At 41.0% G+C, this 26,923-nt stretch overlaps 1 protein-coding gene and 1 pseudogene across 1 annotated transcript; one reads left to right on the top strand and one right to left on the bottom strand.

The window, feature by feature from the left end:
• Window positions 1–652: 652 nt before the first annotated feature.
• On the bottom strand, window positions 653–3,587 carry ELOVL3 (ELOVL fatty acid elongase 3). The gene is made up of 4 exons (XM_077124409.1): window positions 3,427–3,587; window positions 2,320–2,451; window positions 1,485–1,636; window positions 653–1,232 (listed from the first exon to the last, which is right to left on the bottom strand). Exons 1-4 carry the CDS (start codon window positions 3,525–3,527, stop codon window positions 805–807), a joined length of 813 nt encoding a protein of 270 aa, XP_076980524.1. The 5' UTR covers window positions 3,528–3,587; the 3' UTR covers window positions 653–804.
• Window positions 3,588–3,608: 21 nt separating this feature from the next.
• LOC143653417 (protein FAM136A pseudogene) lies at window positions 3,609–8,310 on the top strand (annotated as a pseudogene).
• The last annotated feature ends 18,613 nt before the right edge of the window (window positions 8,311–26,923 follow it).

Below are 26,923 nucleotides of genomic sequence, written 5' to 3'. Positions count from 1 at the left end.
AAAAGTCTGGGAGAAAGAAATGAAGGGGAGAAGAGGGGTGTGTGTGTGTGTATATGTGTGTGCGTGTGTACATGGCTTGAGAGTCAGGGGACCCTCTAGTCAGCTGGCACAGCCAAGCTGGTGCTGCCGCGCCACCTCGCGGTCTCAGGAAGGATAGCTGGTTGGTCTGGCCTCACGCTTACTTGCAGGTGTCTAGGTGGGGAGGTCCTTTATTAAGGTGGAGTAATGAAAATGGTCCTAAATTCTGCAACTTAGGAGGTTTGTGACCTTGGATAAACAACTCCATCTATCTGCACCTGTTTCTCGCTGGGTCGTATGAAGGGCTTGGGCCTCTTAAAGCAATAAAATTCTAGTCTGTAACATTATGTGTTTACGAGGCCTAGGATTCTTATTGAGTGTCTGTGTGTGTGCCTCTCATCCTTCCACAAACACTCCTAGGCTTCCCACCTGCTGATAACCCTACTACTAGCAGCCACCCTCCCACAATCACAGCAGTACACTTCTCCATATCCCAAAAGGATGACTCACCTTATTGAAATCTTTAATTAAAAAACTAGAGCAAGAAGAGGAAAGATTTCTGGATAGAAACATAAATAACTCAGCTCTGGGACCCTTGTCAGTCACACTCCGATCCCAGGGCCTGCTTGGCCTTCACATAAAAACAGAAGCATCATAGTAGGAAAGCACATTGCCATCCCAACCACCACATCCCACAGGGAAACCATGCATGTAACACATTCTAATCATTATTCCAATCTAGTTTACTCTCTCAGTGCCCAGGGTTCCCTCTTTCTCTCCAACCCTTTACTGTTTCTTGGTTTTGCCTTTGATCTTGGGCATGATGTAGGATTGGTGAAAAAAGTGAACAAAGAGGATGAAATACGATGCATACAACATGGAGGACCAGAAGAAGAGCTGCACGGTGGTATGGCATCCGTTTTCCTGTCTCCAGATGTAAGCCAGGATGCTAATGATGGCTCCTAAAAACATCTGCAAGATCTGCATGCTGGTGATGACCATGGAAAGCATCCTGGGGGCCTTCACTTTGGCAGCCTTCAGAGTGTAGTAGGTATACATGATGGCATGCACACTGAAGTTCATGACCATGAACCAGCCGCCAGCATCCACCTTGTTCTTGTATGCAAAACTCGTATACACTAGCACTGTGCTGTGGTGGTACCAGTGCATAAAGATGAGTGGCCGTTTACGCAGGATGATGAAGGCCGTGTCTCCTGGGAGATGGGAATTCATAGCTGGGACATCCAATACTGAGGTCACTATCCACACCAGGTTTGGGGACCCAGGGGGAACTCTCAGGGCATGGAGGGGGTATTTGTGGCAGGGAATCTCAAGAGGGGCTTGGGTGAGAGGTGTTGTTAGCATCCAGGGATGGGGAAAGGGGCTGCCGTGTGATAGCTGAGAGGAGAGTTCTGAGCAGGGATGCAATTCACTGGGCACCAGAGGGACAAAACCTTACCACTCACCGAATTCAATGATCTTGCTGAGAAGAAAGACGCAGGACCAGAATCTGACTGTGGAATTGTCGGCGAAGGTGGAGAAGCATACAGTTTGTTTTAGGCCCCCTCTAAGGAACACGGTTCCCATAAATCCCCACATCCTCACTGCCCCCAGGATACTGAAATGGGACAGAGGAAGAGGGTGTAAGGGTAATTCCTAGGCACCAATCCACCCTTGCCCCTGGCCTTGCCAGATCACTAAATTCCAAGCTCTACCACTTCCCCATCCTTCCAGCAGGGATGGGTCACAGCTTCAGAGATCCTGGGACCAATCTGGTAGAGCCAACCAGTAGTTTAGCAGAGATGAAGGTTGGCTAAGGACCAAGGGATACTGGGAAATGGAAATAAAGACAGGGTTAAGGAATGGCGCTCTGGATGGGATAGGAGCCTGGCAGGTGATGGGTGGAAGCACAGGGAAGATAGAAGGAGTTTGGGGGTGGAACTTTGGGCTGGAGAGACTAGAGGAGTTATTGGAAGATCTTGGGAGAAGCTGTTAGGAGCTGTGAGCATTTTGATGCTGGAAAATTTTGGTGGAAGTACACAGACCCCCATGAGGCTAAGAGGGATAAAGTAGAGACTGCCAATTTGGAGCCTGGGGGAGAAGGAAAACAGGATAATATGGAAGGAGAGTAGAAGCTTGGCAGAGGAACAGAGCTGAGAAAACGGGATAGGTAGAGTTTAAGGAGGCAGCTTGAAGGTAAGGTTGGGGGTTGATGCAGGTGAGGTTTCTAGAAAGCTGTGTAGGATAAAATAGGAGTCTAAAGTCTAGAGACTAGCCAGGGGGAGGGGAGGAGGGTCTTACCTGAAGATGGCAAGGCAGAAGGACCAGAGGATAAGTGGCCTCTGTAGGCTGTAGCCCTTCTGTGACTTCATGTAGTTCTGTCCCACAATGATGAGCAGCAGGTAGATCAGAGCTATGGGGAAAGCAGTTGCCCTGGCAGGCAAAAGGCAGAGGGGATGGGCTCATGGGTGGGTGTTAGTTAGAGGAATGCCTCTCTCCAGGTGAGTGCTCTGGGTAGGAGTCCCAGCTCTGCCACTTACCAGCTGTGTGACACTGGAAAAACTACTTATTTCTGTGAGCCTCAGAGTCCTTCCCTGTACTCCTCTCCCACCAAAGTTAATGTGTATAAAGTGCATAGCATAGGATAGGGGCCATATCCAAGGTTCCTGTGGTTACTGCTCTCTCTGGGTTGGGGGTAGGTGAGAGTTGTCTGGCCCACACCCAGAATCAGCCCAAAAGCCTTAGTGTAGGAAGAATGTAGCAATAGCTTCGGTCTGGCTGGGCCACGGCAAACTGGCTGGAACACAAAGCATCCCATTAACACCTCTTGAGGAGCTTTTGGGCAAAGCCAGAAAGCCTGAGGAAAGCTTAGAAGAGCTCTCTCACTTGGCCTCCTCCACAGCAGGAACAATGGAGCGAGCATCTGGGGAACAATGTGATAATTATCAAGGGAACCGGCACTATCCACGCGGGTGCGCTCGCACACACGGCCACGACGGACAGAGGAAGAGCACCCGAGATGGAGGGGAATAGGGGCTCGGATCAACCCATTCCTCCGCGACCAGTTCGTAATAGGACTCTTTCTCGTCGGTTTCTGTGTCCTCCCATTCTTCTCCCCATCCTCTTATTTCTACCTCCTTCCCTCTCCCCTCTCTTTCTCCCTTTCCCTTCCCCTCCTCACCCTTCCCTTCCCTGTTCCCTTCCTTCTTCCTTCTTTCCAGCTCCCCGCCTCTCTTCAACTCTAATCTTTTTAAGGAGCCACACTACCTGTGCCTTGGACAGGGGGGATGTGGAACCGGCACCGGGACCCGATTCCTTCGCTCTTCAGGGACATCATTAAGGGGCATTCCGTAACCCCTACTCCTACCCAAGCGCCTGGCACGGCGCTTCCCGCTCCCCAGGTCTCACCAGTACTCCTCCAAAAAGGGCTTCGTGTTATAGAGCATCTCAAAGTTGTAGGGCGGGAACAGCTGCTCCATTTCGTAGGAGACGTTCATGACCACGGCCATTTCGTTCTGCGAGGTCTCGAGTTTGGGAGCTGGATAAGAAGTGAGGGGTCCAAAGATGAAGCGAACCCTGAGTGAACCAGGATGGAAAGAATCCAGGGCAAGCGGAGGAGAGCGCCGGAGCCAGGCCCGGGCGCCGCGGCCACTGCGGTATATAACGCGCACGGGGAAAGCGAAGAGCGGGTCCCGCGGGCACCCCTGCTGGGGCCGGGCCTCTATCCAATCTCGGCCAAGATGCGCCACTGCCCCGCCCCCGGGCTGCCACTCCAGGTGCCTCTCACGCCCCGCCCCTATCTCGCCACCGCAACTGCTTGGCTCGACCTCAGGAGCTTCGCCGGTGCGGGGCAGGCCAGTGCTCCTAGGCACTATCGGCCGCAACCTTTGCATCTGTTTGTTTAATCCTGACCCACTTGGCTGTGAGGAGAGAGTGGAGGTGTCACCTCCGATTTATCCACCCAGAGAAGAAGGCGTCATTGTCCCCCAAACTTGGGGAAGGAATGGAATCCGTTTCTAGGCTTCTGAGACAATTGTTTTTAAGTTTTCTGGGAGCTTCCTAGAGCCTAGGGAGGGGGAGGTGCAGTGCATCTCCCAGGGTTCTGCTGTTCTCCCTCAGAGTCTGTGATTGTTTAGTAAACTCTGTTTCTTTCTGGGCCTGGGTAGCCAAAGAAAAATATTTTAAACACTTAGAGCCTTGACTGTCCCTTATTTGTCTTCTAGGCTTTATGAGAGAGGGAGACTTGAGGGAAGTTTGAGATAACATGTAGATTTGTAAAACAAATGCTAAGATAAATATAAAATATTTAAAATGAACATGCAGCTATTAAATGGCTATGTGCAGTAAAGTCCACAGGCTCTGGAACCAGGGGCCCCAGGAAGGAATCCCACCCAGCTCCACCTCTAAGCCAGTGTCCACCGAAGGGTGGGGTGGGAAGTCTTGTTCATGGCATCCAAATGACTCTCAAGTGCATCCCTTTGTCTGTGCCTCTCACCTCTCACCGGGTTATTACAGCCACCACTGTATCCACATTAACTGGTTGCACCATCACCTTCTCTAATCTGTTGTTTATCCCTCTTTATTTAGTGCATTAGAATCAGAAAAGAGTTCCCAAACCTGACTGATGTTCAGATTCCTGAACCCAACCCCAGAGATTCTGACTCCATAGGTGGTCTTACCCAAAAGAGGGGTCTGTCTAAAACCTAAATTGGATCATGCTGCTTTCCTACTTCCATGACTCCCAACTGCTCTGTATGCAGCCTGACACTCAGAAGGTGCTTAACACATTTGATGGATGAATAAATAAATGAAATAATATTAAAAGAATAATAAGGCATTACAAGACCTGGTTTCAAGTCCGAGTGCCACCATTAACCAGCCATGTAACATTAGGCAAGTTACCTAACCTCTCTGGCACATTCGTCACCAGTAAAATGCATGTAATCAAACTTAGAAAACCTCTCCCTCACAAGGCTAGGATGAGTATACAAGTAAGATAATGCAAAAGATAGGACATTGTGGACTAGCCACATGCAAATGTCAGGGTGAATATTATGGTAAGTTTACAAATGAATTTAGGGAAGATACACTCAGGTCTAGATTTCTCTAAAATGAAGATATTTTACATTGCCTCTCCCTGTGAGTTTAAAGGTGGAACATGGGGGAGGGTGCTTGGAAGAGAGGAAGAGGAGGAAAAATCTCCAGAAATTATTTCCTAGGACAAATATTCCTTGACTCTTGGACTTGGTCTGGTACCCCTAATATATTATAAGCTACTCTCATAGAGTGGTATTTTTTTCCTTCACTAAGAGTTTATAGTTATTTAGTTATTTTTATGATTTCTTGATCAATGCCTGCTTTCCCCTCTAGTCCTTGAGCTCACTGATCACAGAGAATGTCTATTATGCTCAATATTATTCCCCTAAAAATGGGCACATAATAAGTACTCAAGTAATATTTGTAACTTGAGCTATCAAATGGATGAAATCCCCAGCCTATAAACTTGAGTGACAATCTTTGTTTCTCCAGAAAGAACACTCCAAACTTGTCAGGTCTTCTATGCTATCACATATTTTTCTGATTTTTCCTGATTCTCAGCTATCCTGCTAGCTTCTGCATAGGGGAAGATGAGGTGGTCAGTGTAGGGCAGTGTGAGCTAATGAATAAGTCAAGTTGTGGCTTTGGAAGTTTACAAAACACCAGTCACTTATACCATCAGGTATCCAGTATCTGTATGCCATTTCCATGAGTTCTCAGCCCAGTTTTTCTCCCCATTTCCAACTGCCTATGGACATCACATGTTCTGGTAGCCCCCTCAAAGAAACATATCCCAAACAGAATTTAACATCTTCCTCCAAATTAGGCTATTCGACCCAGCCAACATTTTTCTCATCTCCCAGGCTAGAAATTGAGAGGTCATGTTTTACTCTTCCATGTGACACCAAGTCCTGTCATTTCTTCTAGAGGTGGCACAGTCATCAGAACACCTCCATTCAAATTCTGCCTCTGTCATTTGCTAGCTATGTGACCTTGGATAAGGCATCATCGAACATCTCTTAGCCTCAGCTTTCTCATCTGTAAAATGAAGATAATACCCACCTCAGAAGGATGTTTATGAGGATCAAATGAGATTATATATGTTAAAGGGTATTATCCAATGTAAAGCATTGAGCAAGCATCACTAATTATTACCAAAAAAAGTTACCGTGTAAATTTCAACTTCTTTTTAAATACAATTCAACTAAATTAAGTTAAAAGGAAAGCCATGAAATGGGAATATAGTGTTAAGTAGGACAGGTTAAGTAGGACTTCATGTACATGTTACATTAAAAATATATCTATAGTCCGATCTCTGACTCTTGGTAAATGGCTAAGGACACAAATAGGTTCATCTTATTGACTCTATCAACTCCAAATCTACCTCTCGTTTGCTGCCAGAAAGAGTTTTCTAAAACACACATCAGCTAATGTCATTCCTCTTTAACCTTCAGAATAAAGAGCAGATTCCTGAGTTTAGCCCTGACCCTTCCTTTCCAGCCAATGTCCCATCATCTCTCAGCCCCAGCATTCTACACTTTACTGGAAGTCACAACTCCACACCACAAGTACTATATTATTAGTTTCCTCAACTCATTTATCTCTCTACATATTGTTCCTTGTCCCCCAGACATCCTCTTTTCACTTTTGTCTCACTTGGTCAAATCTTACTCATTGTTCAGTCCTCCCTCTGAAGTCACTGGCCCTGCAAAAGCCTAATCTATTTCAGACATGGTCGTTCCCTTCCATCTTGGTCTTCCACCCATGGGACTTTTCCCAAGCTGCCTACCTGTGTTGTGCTTCTGTAGATGGAGGACGTTAGTTATAGATTGTCTATATCCTCCGGGCTCCTCCACCTTATCCTAGATGGTCATTTTTGTTAGCTCACTCAACCTTGAGAGTAACCAACATGGTGGGCACTAAAATATGTCTGTTGCTTTGAATTGAGTAGGCACCTAACAGGAAATACAAACAATAAACATAAAAAAGACTCAACTTCCTTAGTAATTAGGGAAATGCAAATTAAAGACTGTATGTCTAGTATGGTCCCAATTAACAACCATTAAAGAGGTTACAAATTAAATGGCTAACGCTAGTCAAAGCTTTGGGAAATAGGTACATTCACACCTGGCTCTTGGCCAGGTAAACTGGCAGCATACTCCTTTAGAAAACACTTTGAAGAGCCAATGGACTTGCTGGTTTTGACCCAGTCCCTCACCTAAGAATTTAAACCAGTGAAATAAACCAAAAGGATAAAACATCTGTATGTACTAAAATACTTAATTTGGTGGGACTTAAAATAATAGAGAGCTGGAAACTACTACTCACAGATGATTAAACGACTGAATACTAACATCAGAGAACAGTTAGCAGCTACCAAAACATGGAGGAATATGAAAGCATGATTATAAAATAACGTGAAAAAAACATTAACATAATCATACATTATTCAAAATTGTATCTACCCTATTACCTCAATTTTTAAAAAGTGATGATGTCCTTAAATATTGAAGTTGAAAGGAAAACACTAAAATGTGAAATTGGTTGATGAAGTAGGCGGGATTATAAACAAAAATTTATGTTTTCTTTCATGATGTTTTAAAACTTAGGCCCTAACATTTTGGAATTCTAGATATCCAAGAAATAAAACTTCTAATGGTATGGGAAATTCTCAGGATATAATGTTAATTTTTTAAAAAGTGATTGTACGTAAGTATGGTCTCAGATTTGTAGGTTAAAAATGTGGAAGAAATGTAGTTGGAAAGAATATTTGTACAGATTTTGTAGAAAAAAATTACGGAAAAAAACTATGTAGAGAAAAAAGACTGTTAGGGGCAGGGTCTCCATGGTGGACTACAGTAGCTCCACGTGCAGGAGGTGGCGGACTCCAGGGTGAAGACTCTGGAGAGAGAGAGACCATCCTCGTGTCCTGGTGCAGCACCAGCTGTGGTGAGGACAGCCAGGTGTCCATGCAGCAAGTGCATCAGTGCATTGAGTGCTGCGACGCTCCTCTGGCTCAGTCCCAAGCCCTAGCGACCAGCGAGCTGGAGAAGTTCCAGGACCGCCTCGCCCAGTGCACAATGCATTGCAACGACAAAGCCAGAGACTCAATGGATGCAGGTGGTAAGGAGCTTCAGGTGAAATGGCAGCTGGAGAGCTGTGTGACCAAGTGTGTGGATGGCCACATGCCCATCCACGACCAAGAAGATGAAGGAGTCTCTCTCATCCATGGGGAATGAGAGTCTTGGCCAGTGACATCGGGGATGAGGGCAGGAATCTCTACAAAAGAGGACTGGAAAATTTGGTCTTTTAAGTGAAGTTTATGAATGAAGAACTTAAGGATTTCAACAAGGTTAAGGAATATGTCACCTGCCTCTGGACACTGGTAGCTATATATACTTCAGTCCATAACAAGTGAAATGGAAAAAAAACTGGTGCTAAAATTTGGATCCAAGATAGCGCAGGAGTGTTTTTTAAAGCCTAAATTTCATGTAGCAAGTGTTTGTCCTGGTGCCAGTAGGATGCTTCCAGAACCCTCCAACATACCAAATTCTTCTCGATACATAAGTACTAACAAGCTAGGCAGTTTCCTCTAACTTGCTTGTTTGAGAAGGGGTGTTTCTGTTTTTTGCCAACCTCCTGTTTTACCAGAAGTTATCATCATACCACTCTCCATAAACTTTAAAACAAAATCCATGAGGACACTAATTTAGAAGGGGGAAATAAGGTTTCTGGGTCTTTGATTTACATTAATTAAAGGAAAACTCCCTCTCCCACTCCTTTCTTCAGTCCTCCTTCCCAGAGGTAACCACTAGTATCAATTTCTTGGTATCCTTTCAGAGAGCATCTATGCATAAATAAGTCTGTTTGCATATACTTTCTTTAAAAAGGGATAGCATTTTTTCATATTGTTTTATACCTTGCTTTAGAAATACACGTAGTCATGGTGCGTAGGTACCTGGCTCTGGCAGTGGCAGTGGTGGTGAGAGCCTTCTTCACCTGTCAGCTTGCATCCTCAAAGAAGCAATGCCAATATGCAAGTGCCTGCACTCCAAATTTAAAAAAAGAAGCCAATTCCTGGGAGGGGTGGCAGGTCAGTACCAAGAAATTATCTCTATTCTCAGTCAATGGGAATTGGTGAGATAGTTCCTCTGCAGTGGAGAAACTTGGAATGGCCAAATATCAAGGTGAGGCTCAAATTTTGAAACTGGGTGATGATTCCATTTAAGAAAGAGTAAGGGACCAGGTACTTGTGGCAATTATGATCAGCTTCACTTTGATTGTTACCCAGCATGTTGCACTTTTCAGAAACGCACATCAAAACATTCACCCAAGATTAAAATCTATTGAATACATGGAAATGCTAGCGGTCAATGAGAGGGAGGGGTAAGGGGTATGATATGTGTGGGTTTTTTCTTTTTTCTTTTTACTTCTTTTTCTAGAGTGATGCAAACGTTCTAAAAAATGATCATGGTGATGAATATACCACTATGTGATGATATTGTGAGCCATTGATTATACACCATACACAAAATGTTAGTATGTTAAGAATGTTCATGTTTGTATGTTGTTTTGGTTTGATAATACAAAACATATTAAATTAAAAAATAAAATTAAACAAAAAACAAAACATTCACCCAAATGCCCCACCCTGAACAAGACTACAGAGTGAGAAGCTTCCAGCCTCGGTTCCCCACAGAAATTTTGACCAACAAGCAAGAACTGGTAGAAGTGTCTTTATTAAAGCTCCAGAAAATGATTAAGGGACTGCAATAACAGGGCAAGTGCAGAATCAAAAGCTATTTACCATGATTTGCCAATCCCCAACCAAAACCATTCCTGTCAGCCCTAAAGAATACCTAGGGCTCTATCTGAGATTCTACAAAAGTTTCACATACTATGATAACTTTCCAGAAACCTACAAACTCCAGATGGGGACTTAGGCCAGATAAGTCCTTAAACACAAAGGGGCCAGCTTCTCCAAGAACATCAACTAGTTCCATCCCCCATCCCATATTATCGACAGCCCTTTTCAACATGAAAAATTTAGAATGGGCATAGCCCAAATACCCCTAAAGACTGGGCAAAGGATCAGAGGAGAAGGAGGAGTTATAATAGAGAAGATAGGATTTAACAAATGAGTATGACTGATGAATCATTATATTGATATTTCTTTTAGTCCCTAGTGTCTTAGAGCAGCTAGAAAGAAGAACCTAAAATTGTGGAACTGTAGCCCATACCAACTCTGAAATCTGTTCTATAACTCCTTTTTACAATGTACTTTGAAATTTATTGCTGTTTTGAATATATATTTCACAAGGAAAAATGTTTTTAAAAAGTGATAGGATCTAATGGCATCCTGGTTGGCCCTTTCCTGCCCCCATCAGCTGAGCATGGAGCCAGCCCACATTCCCAGTGTGGATCCCTGGTCCCAGTTCCAGAGAGAGCAGAGTAACTCTCATGCACATATTGGTAGCCTGTATGTCTGGCTCAGCCTGCCTGGTGGTGGTATGAGGACTTACCATCCTAGAACTTGCTTACATTTAGAAGACAGCTCAGTAAGCTCTGCTAAACAATGCTGTGGGATAGCAGCCAAGTCACTGCCTGGAGCAAGGCATTGTTGTATATAGGAGAGACAGTGCAGTGCCTGGGACTGTGAGGAAATGGTTTCCTAGGGAAGATGGGGTATTTGAAACTATGTAAATGGAGGAATTCCTAGGGCCACATGTGCATGCCCAAGACGAAACACAAGGTAAGACACACATACAGAAAGAACCAGGGAGGTCCCTACACTTTGGCCTCAAACTACTCTCTCAACTCATTGTGTGGATAAACTCTAAAGAAGAGCACTCACATGGGTCAATCTGCAAAGATTGGGAAACCCGTTTTCTTTTTCTTTCTTTCTTTCTTCCTTCCTTCCTTCCTTTCTTCCTTTCTTCGCTTCTTCTTTCCTTCCTTCCTTCCTTCCTTCCTCCCTCCCTCCCTCCCTCCCTCTCTTCCTTTCTTTCCTCTTTCACCTCCTCCTCCTCCTCCTTCTTCCTTTCTCTCTCTCTCCTCCTGGAATTCAAGGAAATCTCTGTATTACACTAGCTGGATACTAGCTTAAGGAAGAGATGCCTCAGAGTCTGAATTCTAGTGATAACACATTAAAATATCAAAGTGTCCAGATTTCAAGAAAAGATTAGAAAATACTTAAAGAAATGGGAAGTGACATCTCAGAAAAAGAAGAAGATTAAAGCATTGGTAATCATCTTTGAGGAGGATCAGGGTTGAGACATTTCAGAAAAGATTTTTTTTAATGGTCCTAAATATACTCAAAGAGCTAAAGAAAAATATGGGCAAATAACTAAAGGAAATCAGGAAAATGATAGATGAACACAAAGGGAATATCAATGAAGAGACAGAAATTATGAAATGGAACCAAGCAGAGCTGAAGACCACAGTAACAGAAATATAAAATTTCCCAGAGGGGTTCAACAGCAGATGGAAGCTGGCAGAAGAATTAGTGATCTTGAAGATAAGATCATTGAAATCATCCAGTCTGAGGAGCAAAAGAAGAAAGAATGAAGAAAGCTGAACAGAACCTGAGGACACCTTCAAGCATATAAACATATGCATTGTGAGATTCCCAGAAGGAGAAGAAATAGAGAAAGGGGCAGAGAGAATATTGAAAGAAATAATGGCTTAAAACTTCCCAAATTTAGCAAAAGAAATGAATATACACATTTAAGATGCTCAAATAGGATAAAACCAAACAGACGCGCACTGTGTCATGTTATAATCAAACTGTCAATGCCAAAGACAAATAGAGAATTCTGAAAGCCACAAAAGAGAAGCAACATGTCATATACAGGAGAGCCTCAATAAGATTAAGTACTGGTTTCTCATCAGAAACCATGGAGGCAAGAAGGCAGTGAGAAGACTTGCTTATATTGCTGAAAGCAAAAACTGCCAACCAACAATTATATATCCAACAAAACTGTCTGTCAAAAAGAAGGGAGAGGGCAGGCCACGGTGGCTCAGCAGGCAGAGTTCTCACCTGCCATGCCAGAGACCCGGGTTCATTTCCCGGTGCCTGCTCATGAAAAAAAAGAAAGAAAAAAAAAAAAGAGGGAGAGATGAAGACATTCCCAGAAAAACAAAGGCTGAGGGAGTTACTCACCACTAGATTGGCCCTATAATGATGCTAGAGGGTGTTCTGCAGTTTTAAAGGGCAGGACAAAAGACAACAGATTGAAGCTGCATGAGAAAATAATGATGTTTTGGTAAGGATAACAGCATGGGTAAATATAAATGCCAGTCCTATTATATTTTGGTTTGTAACCCCACTTTTTACCTCTAACAGGATCTAAAAGGCAAATACATAATCAAATGTCATGATAACTCAATGGTTTGGGACTTATGTATAAATATGTCATCTGTGACAAGAACTATATAAAAGTGGGGGGAAGGTGGGGTATGGGACAATAGTTTATATATGCTATTGAAGTTCATTTGATATCTGTTATGGCTTGCTAAAGCAGCTAGAATGCAATTTCCTAGAAATCGGTTGGACTTTTCAATGGAAATTTATTAGTTTCCATTTGCAAATTTAGTTACAAATGTACAGTTCTAAGGCCATGAAAATATCCAAATTAAGGCATCAAAAGGAAAATACCTTCTTTGGGGAAAGAATGCTGTCATGGACAGGCACATGGCAACGTCCGCTAGTCTTTCTCTCCAAAATGACCTTTTGCTTTTATGGGTCCTTCCTTGTTTCTCCCAGGGCATTTCTTTCTAAGCTCTCTCTCTGTGAGCTCTCTTAAAGGACTCCAATAAAGGATGACAACCCCCCTTGAATGGGCTAGGTCGCATCTCCATGGAAACAACTTAAGTAAAAACGTCCCACCCACAATAGGTCTGCATCCACAAGGATGGATTAAAAGAACATAGGCTCTTCTATGTTCAAACCAGCACACTCCACTCTCTGGACCCCCAAAAGACATGTTCTTTCTATATGCAAAATGCATTCATTCCATCATAATATCACAAAAGCCAAAATCATTTCAGTGAGAATATTAACTAAAAGTCTTATCAAAATCAGTCACAGCAACTGTGAACTTTGGGCATTATACATGATGCCTAATGAATGCAGGTGGCTGAAGGATGCACGGACTGAGTAGACTGGTGAACGATGGTATATACATATGAAAGAATATTGTGCTGCTACAAAAAGGAACGAAATTGTGAGGCATGCAATGATCTGAATGAACCTGTGGGACATTTGGTGAGGCAAAAATAAGCCAGAAAACAAAAGAACAATTATTGAATGGTCTCCTTTAGAAAATGCTTATAAGAAATTAGGAGCCTAAATTGCAAGCTCTTATAGCAGACACACTTAGTCCAGAGTAGTAATTGTTATTCCTGAATTTTGAAAGGCTGTTTTATATATTTATAACCTGGTATTTAGAGATAAGAACAAAGCTGATCAGGTCGACATTAAGGTAATTCAGAACACAGGGGTAAGGAAGATATTGTCTATATTTTAGAACCACACTTACTCTTTGAGACCAAAGGAAGAAAGGTTTATTTGTCTGGAACCTAAATTTTCTGTAGCACATACTTTAACTCAACCTGTCTGGATAGCTCATTTGAATAATTGAAACACAGGGAGCCCAGAATAAGAATGATGGCCTTTAATCCTGTATAGTTTAATGTAAAGCCTGGATACATACTAGAATATACTAAGCAGATAATAAAAAAGTATTGGCAAAGTCCCTTGAGGGATGGAAGAAAAAATATGGAACTGTTAAATTTACCATCGGGGAATCCCCTGATACTGTGTCAAACATTAGGGACACCCAAATCAGTAGGCCAAGCCCTTGATATTGAGGCTTTCTCTCATGAAGCTTATGTAGGAAACGGAGAAGCTTAGCCTACCTATATATGCCTAAGAGTTACTTCTGGAGGACCTCTTTTGTTGCTCAGATGTAGCCTAAGTCTCTCTAAGCCCAACTCTGTAAGTGAAATCGTTGCCCTCCCTGCTACGTGGGACATGACGTCCAGGGGTGAATGTCTCCCTGGCGGCATGGGAGATGACTTCCAGGGATGAGTCTGGCCCTGGCATGGTGAGAGCAACAATTCTATCCTGACCAAAATGGGGAAAAGAAGTGTAACTAATAAAGTATCAGTGCGTTGAGATTTTGTAGCTTTGTCTAGAGTGATGCCCTGATAAATCCCAGAGTGATTTGAACAGTGAATAAAAAAGTATTTGCAAAGTCCCCTTGGGGGAATGGTGAGAAAGGGGAAAAATTCAATTTCCCCATTTGGAGAATTCCTGATATTCTCACAAGCAGTGGGGACAATCAAAGCAATAGGCTGAGCCCCCAATCTTGGGGTTTGTTCATATGAAGCTTAGCCCTGCGAAGGATAGGCTAAGCCTACTTAAAATTAGGCCTAAGAGTCACCCCCAAGAGAATCTCTTTTGTTGCTCAGATGTGGCCTCTCTCTCTCAGCCAACATGACAAACAAACTCACTGCCCTCCCCCTCTCTACATGCGACATGACTCCCAGGGGTGTGGACCTTCCTGGCAACATGGGACAGAAATCCTAGAATGAGCTGGGACTCAGCACCAAGGGACTGAGAAAACTCTCTTGACCAAAAGGGGGAAGAAAGAAATGAGTCAAAGTAAAGTGTCAGTGGCTGAGAGATTCCAATCCGAGTCAAAAGGTTATCCTGGAGGTTATTCTTATGCATTAAATAGATATCACCTTGTTAGTTATGGCAGAACAGAGAGGCTGGAGGAAACTGCCTGAAAACGTAGAGCTGTGTTCTAGTAGCCATGTGTCATGGTTAGGGACAGGTATCAACTTGGCCAAGTTGTGGTACCTGTTCATCTGATTGGGCAAGCGCTGGCCTGTCTGTTGCAATGAGGACATTTCATAGGATTAGGTCATGATCACGTCAGCTACATCCACAGCGGATTCCATTTGTAATCAGCCAAAGGGGAGTGTCTTCTGCAATTAGTGATGCTAAATGCAATCATGGGAAGCCTTTTAAGGAGGACTCAGAGGAGACAGGTTCCATTCCTGCTTTGGCTGGTGAGCCTCAGCTAGTTCCATCTTCCTACCCCATATTATTGACAGCCCCTTCCAATATGAAAAATTTAGAATGGCCATAGCCCAAATACCCCTAAAGAGTGGGATAGAAAGATCCAAGGTGATGATGGAGTTATACAGAGAAGGTGGGGTTTAACAAATGAATATGATTGCTGAATCATTAAATTGATATTTCTTTTAGTCTCCAGTACCTTAGAGCAGCTAGAAGTGAAAATCTGAAATTGTGGAATTGTAACCCATACCAAATTACGAAATCTGTTCTACATACAATTGTTGTGCTGTGCTTCTAAATGTATTGCTTTTTTGTATATGTGTTATTTTTTACAAAAAATGAAAAAAGTTGATTGTGATGATAAAAAAATATTTATTCATTCTAGCCTTCTATATTCTGGAGCAGCTAGAGGAAAAATCTGAGAGGATGGTATGGTAGCCCATGACAAACTCTGGGATCTGCCCTGAAACTACTTGTTGAAGAGTGCTCTGAAAATTATTGCTTTTTTCTTTCTTTGCTTTGTTTATATGTTGTATTTACAATAAAAAAGTAAAAAAAAAAAAAAAAAAGAATCAGCTACAGCAGGAAGATATCAACAGTACCACACCAATACCAAGGGAAAATAATTGGGGGTAAGGACAAGAGTTAAGGGGAAGTTTGGATTTTCTATTTGGTGAGCATGTGTTTATTGGTTATTTTTCTCTTTGGAGCCATAAAAATAGTCTAAAATTGAGAGTGTTGATAATTATATAACTAAGAAAGGATAATATGAGACACAGATTGTTTACTTTAGATATTATCCATGATGCCCAAAGAATGGAAATGGCTCAAGGATACATTGACTGAGAAGCAGAATGTCAAACTGTGGTGTATGCATATGATGGAATATTATGTGACTGCAGAAAGGATTGAAATAGTGGGGATGCAACATTGCGAATGAGCCTTGGGGACACTGTGTGGTGCAAAATAAGCCAGAAATGAAAGAAGAAATATTGTATGGCCTCTTTTAGAAACACTTACAAAAAATTGGGGCTTAGATTGTAAGCTCTTATAGCAGTCACATTTAGTCTACAGCTGTAAATGTTATTTCTCGATTTTGAGATGCTGTGCTATATATGCATAACCTGGATTTTTGGCTACCTGTGTGACACCTAAGACTCAGATTTGGAGTTCTGCAATTCTGAAAGTCAGCATTGCTACATACAACAACTGTTAAACTGAAAGAGAGATCAGGCTTCAATTAGAGATAAGAACCAAGTTGATCTAGTCAGGACAAAGGTAAATCAGAATGCAGAGGTAAGGGTGACATTGTCTGTATTTTAAAACTTTACTATTTTATGAGACCAAAGGCAGAGCTGTTTATTTTGCCCAAAATCTAACTTTTCTATAGCACATATTCCAACTCAACCTGTTTGGATAACTTATTTAAATAACCCAAACACTTGGAGTCCAGAATGGGAATGAGGGCATGTAATTATAGCTTAATGTAATACCTGGATACATCCCAAAGTATGTTGGGCAGATAATTTAAAAGTATTGACAAAGTCCCTTGAGGGATGGAAGGAAAAATATGGAACTATTAAGGTTTCCCACTGGGGAAACCCCTGATACTGTCTCAAACATTAGGGACTCCCAAGTTAATAGGCCAAGCCCTTGAACTTGAGGCTTGCTCTTATGAAGTTTATTTCTGTAGCAGAAAAGCTAGGCCTACCTATAGTTATGCCAAGAATTACTTCCAGAAAATCTCTTTTGTTGTGCAAATGTGGCCTTTCTAAGCCCAACTCTGCAAGGAAAATCATTATTCTCCCCCCTACATAGGACATGACATTCAAGAACAATGTGGGACATGACTCCCAAGGATGAGCCCAAGCCTTGCACTGTGGGATTGATAATGCCTTTCTGATTAAAAAGGGTAAAGAAATGTAACAAAATAAGGTATCAGTGGCTGGGAGAGTACAAAGAGAGTCGAAAGGTTATTCCGGAGGCTTCTCTTATGTAAGCTTCAGCTAGATAATGCTACCTATCATGGTTTGCCAAATCCCAACCAAACCCACTCCTGCCAACCCTAAAGAACATCTAGATCCTTCTCTAAGATTCTGCAATGGTTTTACACAGGAGGATTACTTTTCAGAAACCTACAAATCAGATGGGTTTCCAGGCCAGGTAAGTCCTGAAACCCAGAGGGTCAGCCTCTCCAAGACCATCAACTAGTGCCATCCCCCTTTCCCAGATTATGGACAGTGCTTTCCAACATGAAAAAGTTAGAATGGTCCTAGCCCAAATACCTTTAAAGATTGGGAGAAGGATCAAAGGAGAAGGAGGAGTTATAACAAAGAAGATAGGATTTAACAAATGAATGTGACTACCAAATCATTACATTGATATTTCTTTTAGTCCCCAGGGTCTTTGAGCAGCGAAAAGGAAAAACCTGAGAGGGGGGTGGGGCCAAGATGGCAGCTTAGCAATGTGCACGTTTTAGTTCGTCCTCCAGAACAACTACTAAATAACCAGAAACAGTACAGAACAGCTCCTGGAGCCACGATAGTGACCAGACACACAGCGTACCCCAGTCTGGACCAGCTGGACCGGCTGCGAGTCTCCAGAACAGGAGAGCCTTCCAAAGTTAAAGGAGCCACAACATCTTTTGCTGGTGGGACCCACAGACAGACAAGCGCCACATACTGGGCAGGATAAGAAAAACGAGTCCAGGGACTTCACAGGAAAGTCTTTCAACCTGCAGGGTCTCACCCTCAGGGAAAACTGATGGAGATGACTCCTTCCTCCTGATAGGAGGCCAGTTTAGTCCGGGAAAACCCGGCTGGAGTCTGTAATACCTATGTAGACCCTCCTAAGGGTGGGGAGGGAAAAGGCACCTTACAAGCAGGACAAGAAACAAGAAAACAAGAACTGAAAAATTACCCTCTGTTAAACAAAACTTAAGCTAGAGGCCCAGAAAAAGCTGAACTGAAGGTCAAAGAACAGATAGACAACAAACTCATCTAGCAAGAAAACCCTAGGTAAGATAAGTGAAAGCAATCTCCAGAATAAACTAATTAAGGTAATTAAATGTCCAGATGGCAGCAAAAAATAACAAATCACACCAGGAAAATTGAAGATATGGCCCAGTCAAAGGAACAAACCAATAGTTCAAATGAGATACAGGAGCTGAAACAACTAATTCAGAATATACGAACAGAAATGGAAAACCTCTTCAAAAACCAAATCAATGAATTGAGGGAGGACATGAAGAATGCAAGGAATGAACAAAAAGAAGAAATGGAAAGTCTGAAAAAACAAATCACAGAACTTATGGGAATGAAAGATACAGTAGAAGAGATGAAAAAAACAATGGAAACCTACAATGGTAGATTTCAAGAGACAGAGGTTAGGATTAGTGAACTGGAGGATGGAACATCTGAAATCCGACAAGATACAGAAACTATAGGGAAAAAATGGAAAAATATGAGCAGGGACTCAGGGAACTGAATGATAATATGAAGCGCACAAATATACGTGTTGTGGGTGTCCCAGAAGGAGAAGAGAAGGGAAAAGGAGGAGAAAAACTAATGGAAGAAATTATCACTGAAAATTTCCCAACTCTTATGAAAGACCTAAAATTACAGATCCAAGAAGTGCAGCGCACCCCAAAGAGAATAGATCCAAATAGATGTTCTCCGAGACACTTACTAGTCAGAATGTCAGAGGTCAAAGAGAAAGAGAGGATCTTGAAAGCAGCAAGAGAAAAGCAATCCATCACATACAAGGGAAACCCAATAAGACTATGTGTAGATTTCTCAGCAGAAACCATGGAGGCGAAAAGACAGTGGGATGATATATTTAAATTACTAAAAGAGAAAAACTGCCAACCAAGAATTCTATATCCAGCAAAATTGTCCTTCAAAAATGAGGGAGAAATGAAAACATTTTCAGACAAAAAGTCACCGAGAGAATTTGTGACCAAGAGACCAGCTCGGCAAGAAATACTAAAGGGAGCACTACAGACAGATACGAAAAGACAGCAAAGAGAGGTGTGGAGAAGAGTGTAGAAAGAAGGAAAATTAGATATGACATATAAAATACAAAAGGCAAAATGGTAGAGGAAAATACTACCCAAACAGTAATAACACTAAATGTTAATGGATCGAACTCTCCAATCAAAAGACATAGACTGGCAAAATGGATTAAAAAACAGGATCCTTCTATATGCTGTCTACAGGAAACACATCTTAAACCCAAAGATAAACATAGGTTGAAAGTGAAAGGTTGGGAAAAGATATTTCATGCAAATAACAACCAGAAAAGAGCAGGAATAGCTATACTAATATCCAACAAATTAGACTTCAAATGTAAAACAGTTAAAAGAGACAAAGAAGGATATTATCTACTAATAAAAGGAACAATTCAACAAGAAGACATAACAATCATAAATATTTATGCACCAAACCAGAATGCCCCAAAAATACGTGAGGCAAACACTGCAAATACTGAAAAGGGAAATAGACACATCTACCATAATAGTTGGAGACTTCAATTCCCCACTCTCATCAATGGACAGAACATCTAGATAGAGGATCAATAAAGAAACAGAGAATTTGAATATTACAATAAATGAGCTAGACTTAATAGACATTTTTAGGACATTACATCCCACAACAGCAGGATACACCTTTTTCTCAAGTGCTCATGGATCATTTTCAAAGATAGACCATATGCTGGGTCACAAAGCAAGTCTCAACAAATTACAAAGATTGAAATCATACAAAACACTTTCTCAGAGCATAAGGGAATGAAGTTGGAAATCAATAATAGGCAAAGTGCCAGAAAATTCACAAATATGTGGAGGCTCAACAACACACTCTTAAACAACCAGTGGGTCAAGGAAGAAATTACAAGAGAAATTAGTAAATATCTCGAGGCAAATGAAAATGAAAACACAACATATCAAAACTTATGGGATGTAGCAAAGGCAGTGCTAAGAGGGAAATTTATTGCCCTAAATGCAACAAATTTATCAAAAAAGAAAAAAGGGCAAAAATACAGGAATTAACTGTCCACTTGGAAGAACTGGAGAAAAAACAGCAACTAACCCCAAAGCAAGCAAAAGGAAAGAAATAACAAAGATGAAAGCAGAAATAAATGAAATTGAGAACATGAAAACAATAGAGAAAATTAATAAGACCAGAAGTTGGTTCTATGAGAAAATCAGTAAGATTGATGGACCCTTAGCAAGATTGACAAAAAGAAGAAGAGAGAGGACGCAAATAAATAAGATCAGAAATGGAAGAGGAGACAAGTCCAGGACCAGACGGCTTCACATGTGAATTCTATCAAACATTCCAGAAAGAATTAGTACCAACCCTGCTCAAACTCTTCAAAAAAATTGAAGTGGAGGGAAAGCTACCTAATTCATACTATGAAGCCAACATCGCCCTCATACCAAAACCAGGCAAAGATATTACAAAAAAAGAAAACTACAGGCCAATCTCTCTAATGAATATAGATGCAAAAATCCTCAACAAAATTCTAGCAAATCTAATCCAGCAACACATTGAAAGAATTATACATCATGACCAAGTAGGATTCATTCCAGGTATGCAAGGATGGTTCAACATAAGAAAATCAATTAATGTTAATACACCATATCAACAAATCAAAAATCACAAGATCATTTCAATTGATGAAAAGAAGGCATTTGACAAGATTCAACACCCTTTCCTGTTGAAAACACTTCAAAGGATAGGAATACAAGGGAACTTCCTTAAAATGATAGAGGGAATATATGAAAAACCCACAGCTAATATCATCCTCAATGGGGAAAAATTGAAAACTTTCCTCCTAAGATCAGGAACAAGACAAGGATGTCCACTATCACCACTATTATTCAACATCGTGTTGGAAATTCTAGCCAGAGCAATTAGGCAAGAAAAAGAAATACAAGGCATCAAAATTGGAAAGGAAGAAGTAAAACTATCACTGTTTGCAGATGATATGATACTGTACGTCGAAAACCCTGAAAAATCCACAGCAAAATTACTAGAGCTAATAAACGAGTACAGCAAAGTGGCAGGTTACAAGATCAACATTCAAAAATCTGTAGTGTTTTTATACACTAGTAATGAACAAGCTGAGGGGAAAATCAAGAAACGAATTCCATTTACAATTGCAACTAAAAGTATAAAATACTTAGGAATAAATTTAACTAAAGAGACAAAAGACCTATACAAAGAAAACTACAAGAAACTGTTAAAAGAAATCACAGAAGACCTAAATAGATGGAAGGGCATACCATGTTCATGGATTGGAAGTTAAGATGTCAATTCTACCTAAATTGAATTACAGATTCAACGCAATACCAATCAAAATCCCAACAACTTACTTTTCAGAACTAGAAAAACCAATAAGCAAATTTTTCTGGAAGGGCAGTGTGCCCCGAATTGCTAAAAGTATCTTGAGGAAAAAAAACAAAGCTGGAGGTCTCATGCTGCCTGACTTTAAGGCATATTATGAAGCCACAGTGGTCAAAACAGCATGGTACTGGCATAAAGATAGATATATCGACCAATGGAATCGAATAGAGTGCTCAGATATAGACCCTCTCATCTATGGACATTTGATCTTTGATAAGGCAGTCAAGCCAACTCATTTGGGACAGAACAGTCTCTTCAATAAATGGTGCCTAGAGAACTGGATATCTATATGCAAAAGAATGAAAGAGGACCCGTATCTCACACCCTATACAAAAGTTAACTCAAAATGGATCAAAGATCTAAACATTAGGTCTAAGACCATAAAACAGTTAGAGGAAAATGTAGGGAGATATCTTATGAATCTTATAATTGGAGGCGGTTTTATGGACCTTACACCTAAAGCAAGAGCACTGAAGAAAGAAAGAAATAAATGGGAGCTCCTCAAAATTAAACACAAACAAGTTCTTTGTGCATCAAAGAACTTCATCAAGAAAATAAAAAGACAGCCTACACAATGGGAGACAATATTTGGAAATGACATATCAGATAAAGGTCTAGTATCCAGAATTTATAAAGAGATTGTCCAACTCAACAACAAAAAGACAGCCAACCCAATTACAAAATGGGAAAAAGACTTGAACAGACACCTCTCAGAAGAGGAAATACAAATGGCCAAAAGGCACATGAAGAGATGCTCAATGTCCCTGGCCATTAGAGAAATGCAAATCAAAACCACAATGAGATATCATCTCACACCCACCAGAATGGCCATTATCAACAAAACAGAAAATGACAGGTGCTGGAGAGGATGCGGAGAAAGAGGCACACTTATCCACTGTTGGTGGGAATGTCAAATGGTGCAACCACTGTGGAAGGCAGTTTGGCGGTTCCTCAAAAAGCTGAATATAGAATTGCCATATGACCCAGCAATACCATTGCTGGGAATCTACTCAGAGGACTTAAGGGCAAAGACACAAACGGACATTTGCACACCAATGTTTATAGCAGCATTATTTACAATTGCAAGGAGATGGAAACAGCCAAAATGTCCATCAACAGACGAGTGGCTAAACAAACTGTGGTATATACATACGATGGAATATTATGCAACTCTAAGACAGAATACACTTATGAAGTATGTAACAACATGGATGGACCTTGAGTACATTATGGTGAGTGAGACTAGCCAAAAACTAAAGGACAAATACTGTATGGTCTCACTGATATGAACTGACTTTAGTGAATAAACTTGGAATATGTCATTGGTAACAGAGACCATCAGGAGATAGAAATAGGGTAAGATAGTGGGTAATTGGAGCTGAAGGGATACAGACTGTGCAACAGGACTGGATCCGTGAATGTGAAAACCTTATGTCTGATGCTCCCTTTAGCTACTATATCAACAGAAGAGTAGAACATATGGAATAAAAATAAATAATAGGGGGAACAAATGTTAAAATAAATTCAGTTTGAAATAGTGGTAAATGAAAGCAAGGGGTAAGGGGTATGGTATGTATAGTCTTTTTTTTCTCTATTATCATTTTATTTCTTTTTCTGTTGTCTTTTTATTTCTTTTTCTAAATCGATGCAAGTGTACTAAGAAATGATGAATATGCAACTATGTGATGATATTAAGAATTACTGATTGTATATGTAGAATGGAATGATATCTAATTGTTTTGTTTATTAATTTTTTTAATTAATAAAAAAAGTTTAAAAAAAAAAGGAAAAACTTGAGATTGTGGAACTGTAACCCATACCAAACTTTGAAATATGTTCTATAACTACTTGATGCAAGGTACTTCAGAATGTATTGATTTTTTGTATGTATATTTGACAATAAAAAATATTAAAAGAAAAAAGTAAATTTAAAAAGCTTATTTCATTATATGGATGTACCATATTCCTATTACTTAACAAAAAGAAAAGGAAAATTGTTTCTGACACTGTGGAAAATTTTGAGAATATCAAGAAATAAAAAAAAATCACCCCTGAGTCATAAAGATTTTTGTATGAATAGTCAGTTGCAGCAAGAATGTGTGACTCCAAAGACGTGTGAAAGAAAACTTGATTAGTACTCACAGTGCTAGAAAACAGAGGCATGGGAAGGCCTGCAAAGCCACACAGGATAGACTATCAGGAGTGTAGGCTCAACTAAGCAGGCAGGGAGCAAAGGTTACAGTAGATTAGGGGACCATGCCTTTATAATGTTATAAGAGTGAAGCTGTAGTAGTTGTTCAAGTGAAAGTGGATTGAGGGGCTTGCATTTTATATTCATGGGGGCACAAATCAGGGTAGGAGTGGAGAGCAGAGGTAGAAACTGTTTATCTTGTATAATCAGGTATTAGGATGGTTACTGAAGGGTCTGGATACTGAGGCATCATGACAGTGCAAAGCCCCTATTTTGTTTTAATTCACTACAAAAACCTTGTTATGCCTCAGCATCAGGGGTAATAGCCAACATGTCACTGTGGATTTATAGGAGAGTACATGGGAAGCCTCAGGTAGAGGGGAGGAAGCATTGGCGGTGTTAATCCCCTGGGTACTATGGCTTTGTAAGCATTGCTTGGACCCACGTGGCATTTGTGCACATCTCAGGGCAGTGTTGCAATAACTCACTCAGGGTTTGGCAGCCTGGTTTTAGCTAGTAGGAGTTTCCCTGAAGGCAGACAGCCCTCTTAGGGAAGTAAAATTCCAGGTACGTGGGAAGGGTATATTGGCAAAGACATCTCTGAAGCTGTTGTTGGATACATGGGTCAGGGGTAGGAACTGGGGTAGCACATCTACTTTTACTTGGTGTTGCCTAAATTGTGAGTTGTTATACTGTTAATAAAGCTCTCTTCTTTCTATTTGCAGCAGCTATTCCTTTGATAATGTAAAGCTCCCAAATATAAAACTTCTTGAAGAAAACTTTTGTACCTTGGGTTAGGCAAAGGTTTCTTAGATAAGATATAAAAGTAGGAATCATTAAAGATAAAAATGATAAATTGGACTCCATTGAAATTAAAACCATTCATTCATTCTGTTTTTTTTTTTGGAGGGGGTCGGGGATGCATGGTCAGGGAATCCAGCCCGGGTCTCTAGCATGGAAGGCGAGCATTCTAACCACTAAGTTACCTGTGTACCCCTTCCATTCATTCTTTAAGAGATATTGTGAAGAAAATGAAAATAAAATACACAGGTTGGGAGAATGTGTGCAAAAATATATGTAACAAAGGACATATCCAGGATATATAAACAACTCTCACAACTCAATTATAAGGAAACAAAAAAAATTCATTAGAAAAGCAAGGGGCTTCTAGTTTCAGCTGACATGAAAAGAGCTTGGAAGTCATCACTCACATCCTCACAAGAAAAGTGGTGAATAAATTGAAAATCAAAAATTCTTCTTAAATCCATCAGAGAAGTCACAGGGCAATCCACTGCCCCCAAAACTGGAGAGACAAATCTAGAGAATCACAATGGACAGGAGCAGAATTGATCACAGCCAGGAACTGGTGGGAATAATTAACAGGTAATTGACAAATTGCTGGACTGGTTTAAGGGTTCAAAACTCCGGGAACCAGACTTAGATAAGCCTGCATACTTTGGTGAGTTTTATTTCCAGAAGCCCAACAGGTTCTCATGGTGAAGATCAGAGAAAAATTACCAAGTGCTTTAAGCAATGTGGTGGTGGTGGTGGTGGTGGGGGAGTACCACTTTGAAATACAAAGACCTGTCCTTAAGAAAAGCTTCTGAAGCCGAGAGCCTGTCTGACCTAGGGGAAAGGCAACTGGATAACTCCAAACTTGCCACCTCTAGCCTTCCAACCTCACATAAGGGGAAGAAAAAATAAGGAGCTCAGAAACTCCTCTGAAGGTTACAGCCCAGAGATACAGTCCTACTGGAAAAACAAAAAGGACCTCAAAAACAAGGACATGAGAGGAAATTGAAATTTCTGACACTTAAAGTTAAGAAATCATTAAAAACAGCCTAACTCCTACCCACATAAATAGTGTATTTTCCTCGGCTCCTATTCCCAATACATCATGTCTAACTTTCAACAAAATGTTATAAGGAACGCTAAAAGGAAAGAAAAAGCCTAGTATGATTTGATAAAGGAAGCATCAGAATCATACTCAGATATGGTAGATATTTTAAATTATCAGACCAGGAATTTAAAATAATTGACGAATATACTAAGGACTCCAATGGAAAAAGTTGACAACAGGCAGGAACAGGGGATGATATAAGCAGAGAAATGGAAACTATAAGAAAGAATCAATAGGAAATGTTAGAAATCAAAAACACTAACTGAAATGAAGAATGCTTTTGATATGCTCATCAGTAGTCTTAACATGGCCAGGGAAAGAATCAGTGAGCTTGAAAATATATCAATAGAAAGTTCCCAAACTGAAATACGAAAGAAAAAAGAATTTAGAAAGGAAACAGACTATCCAAGAACTAGGGGAAAATTACAAAAGGTGTAACATATGTTGTGGAAACCCAGGGTCTGGGCTTCTCCTACATATCGAGAGTTAGGTGCTGCACAGTCACTGAGATAGAAGTTAAAAGTCAACAGACCTCCTCATGGAAAGAAGAATGTAGAGTGGTATCATAAACCACTTATCTTGTACAGCATTAAAAGTCTCCTCCCCTGATCACTTTTAATAACAAATCTCCAAACCCCTGTGTCATGAGACCCTGCTGAAACTCTGTTCTCATACCCTGTAGAATGTCTTTGTCCTAAAAGCTTATAAGTTGCCCCTTGAACTCCTCCCTCTGCAGGGCACTGACTTCCCTAATGGCCATCATCCAAAAAAATCTTCTCCTGTTTATAAACCCTAATAAAACTCAGGTCTGACCCTGTGTCTAGCATGTTCTTTGGTTTTATGGCTGTGCAGACCTGGCCCTTCAAGAGCTGGATTGGAACAATTAGTGAGCCAGCCAGGAGACCAAAGAGCTGCCGGCCATAGTGGTCATGAGACTTAAGAAGGGAAAATTCATGGGGGAATCCCAAACTGGCCTATATCATCTATGTGGGGAGGGATGAGTCCAAGATGAGTGGGGACCTATGCAAGATTATGGGAACACCCTAAAAACTCTGGTGGGTTTGCTGTTTTGCAACAAAAAGGAGGACAACTAAATTTTAGCAAAAAGAAAAAAGAAAACCAAGTAGTGTCAGCCATAGCCTGGATGCTTTTAGGAGATTTATGTGCAGCCACAGAAGAACAACAGGTAGCAAAAGCAACAGCCCACCATCTAGAGGATGAACTAAGCTTAGAGAGGCATACATGGCTCACTCAAGTAGACATGAAAGATGCCTTAAGTG

The sequence above is a fragment of the Tamandua tetradactyla genome, chromosome 13 (genome assembly GCF_023851605.1).
Source record: "Tamandua tetradactyla isolate mTamTet1 chromosome 13, mTamTet1.pri, whole genome shotgun sequence".
Lineage (NCBI taxonomy): Eukaryota > Metazoa > Chordata > Mammalia > Pilosa > Myrmecophagidae > Tamandua > Tamandua tetradactyla.
This window is presented reverse-complemented; position numbering and strand designations above follow the sequence as displayed.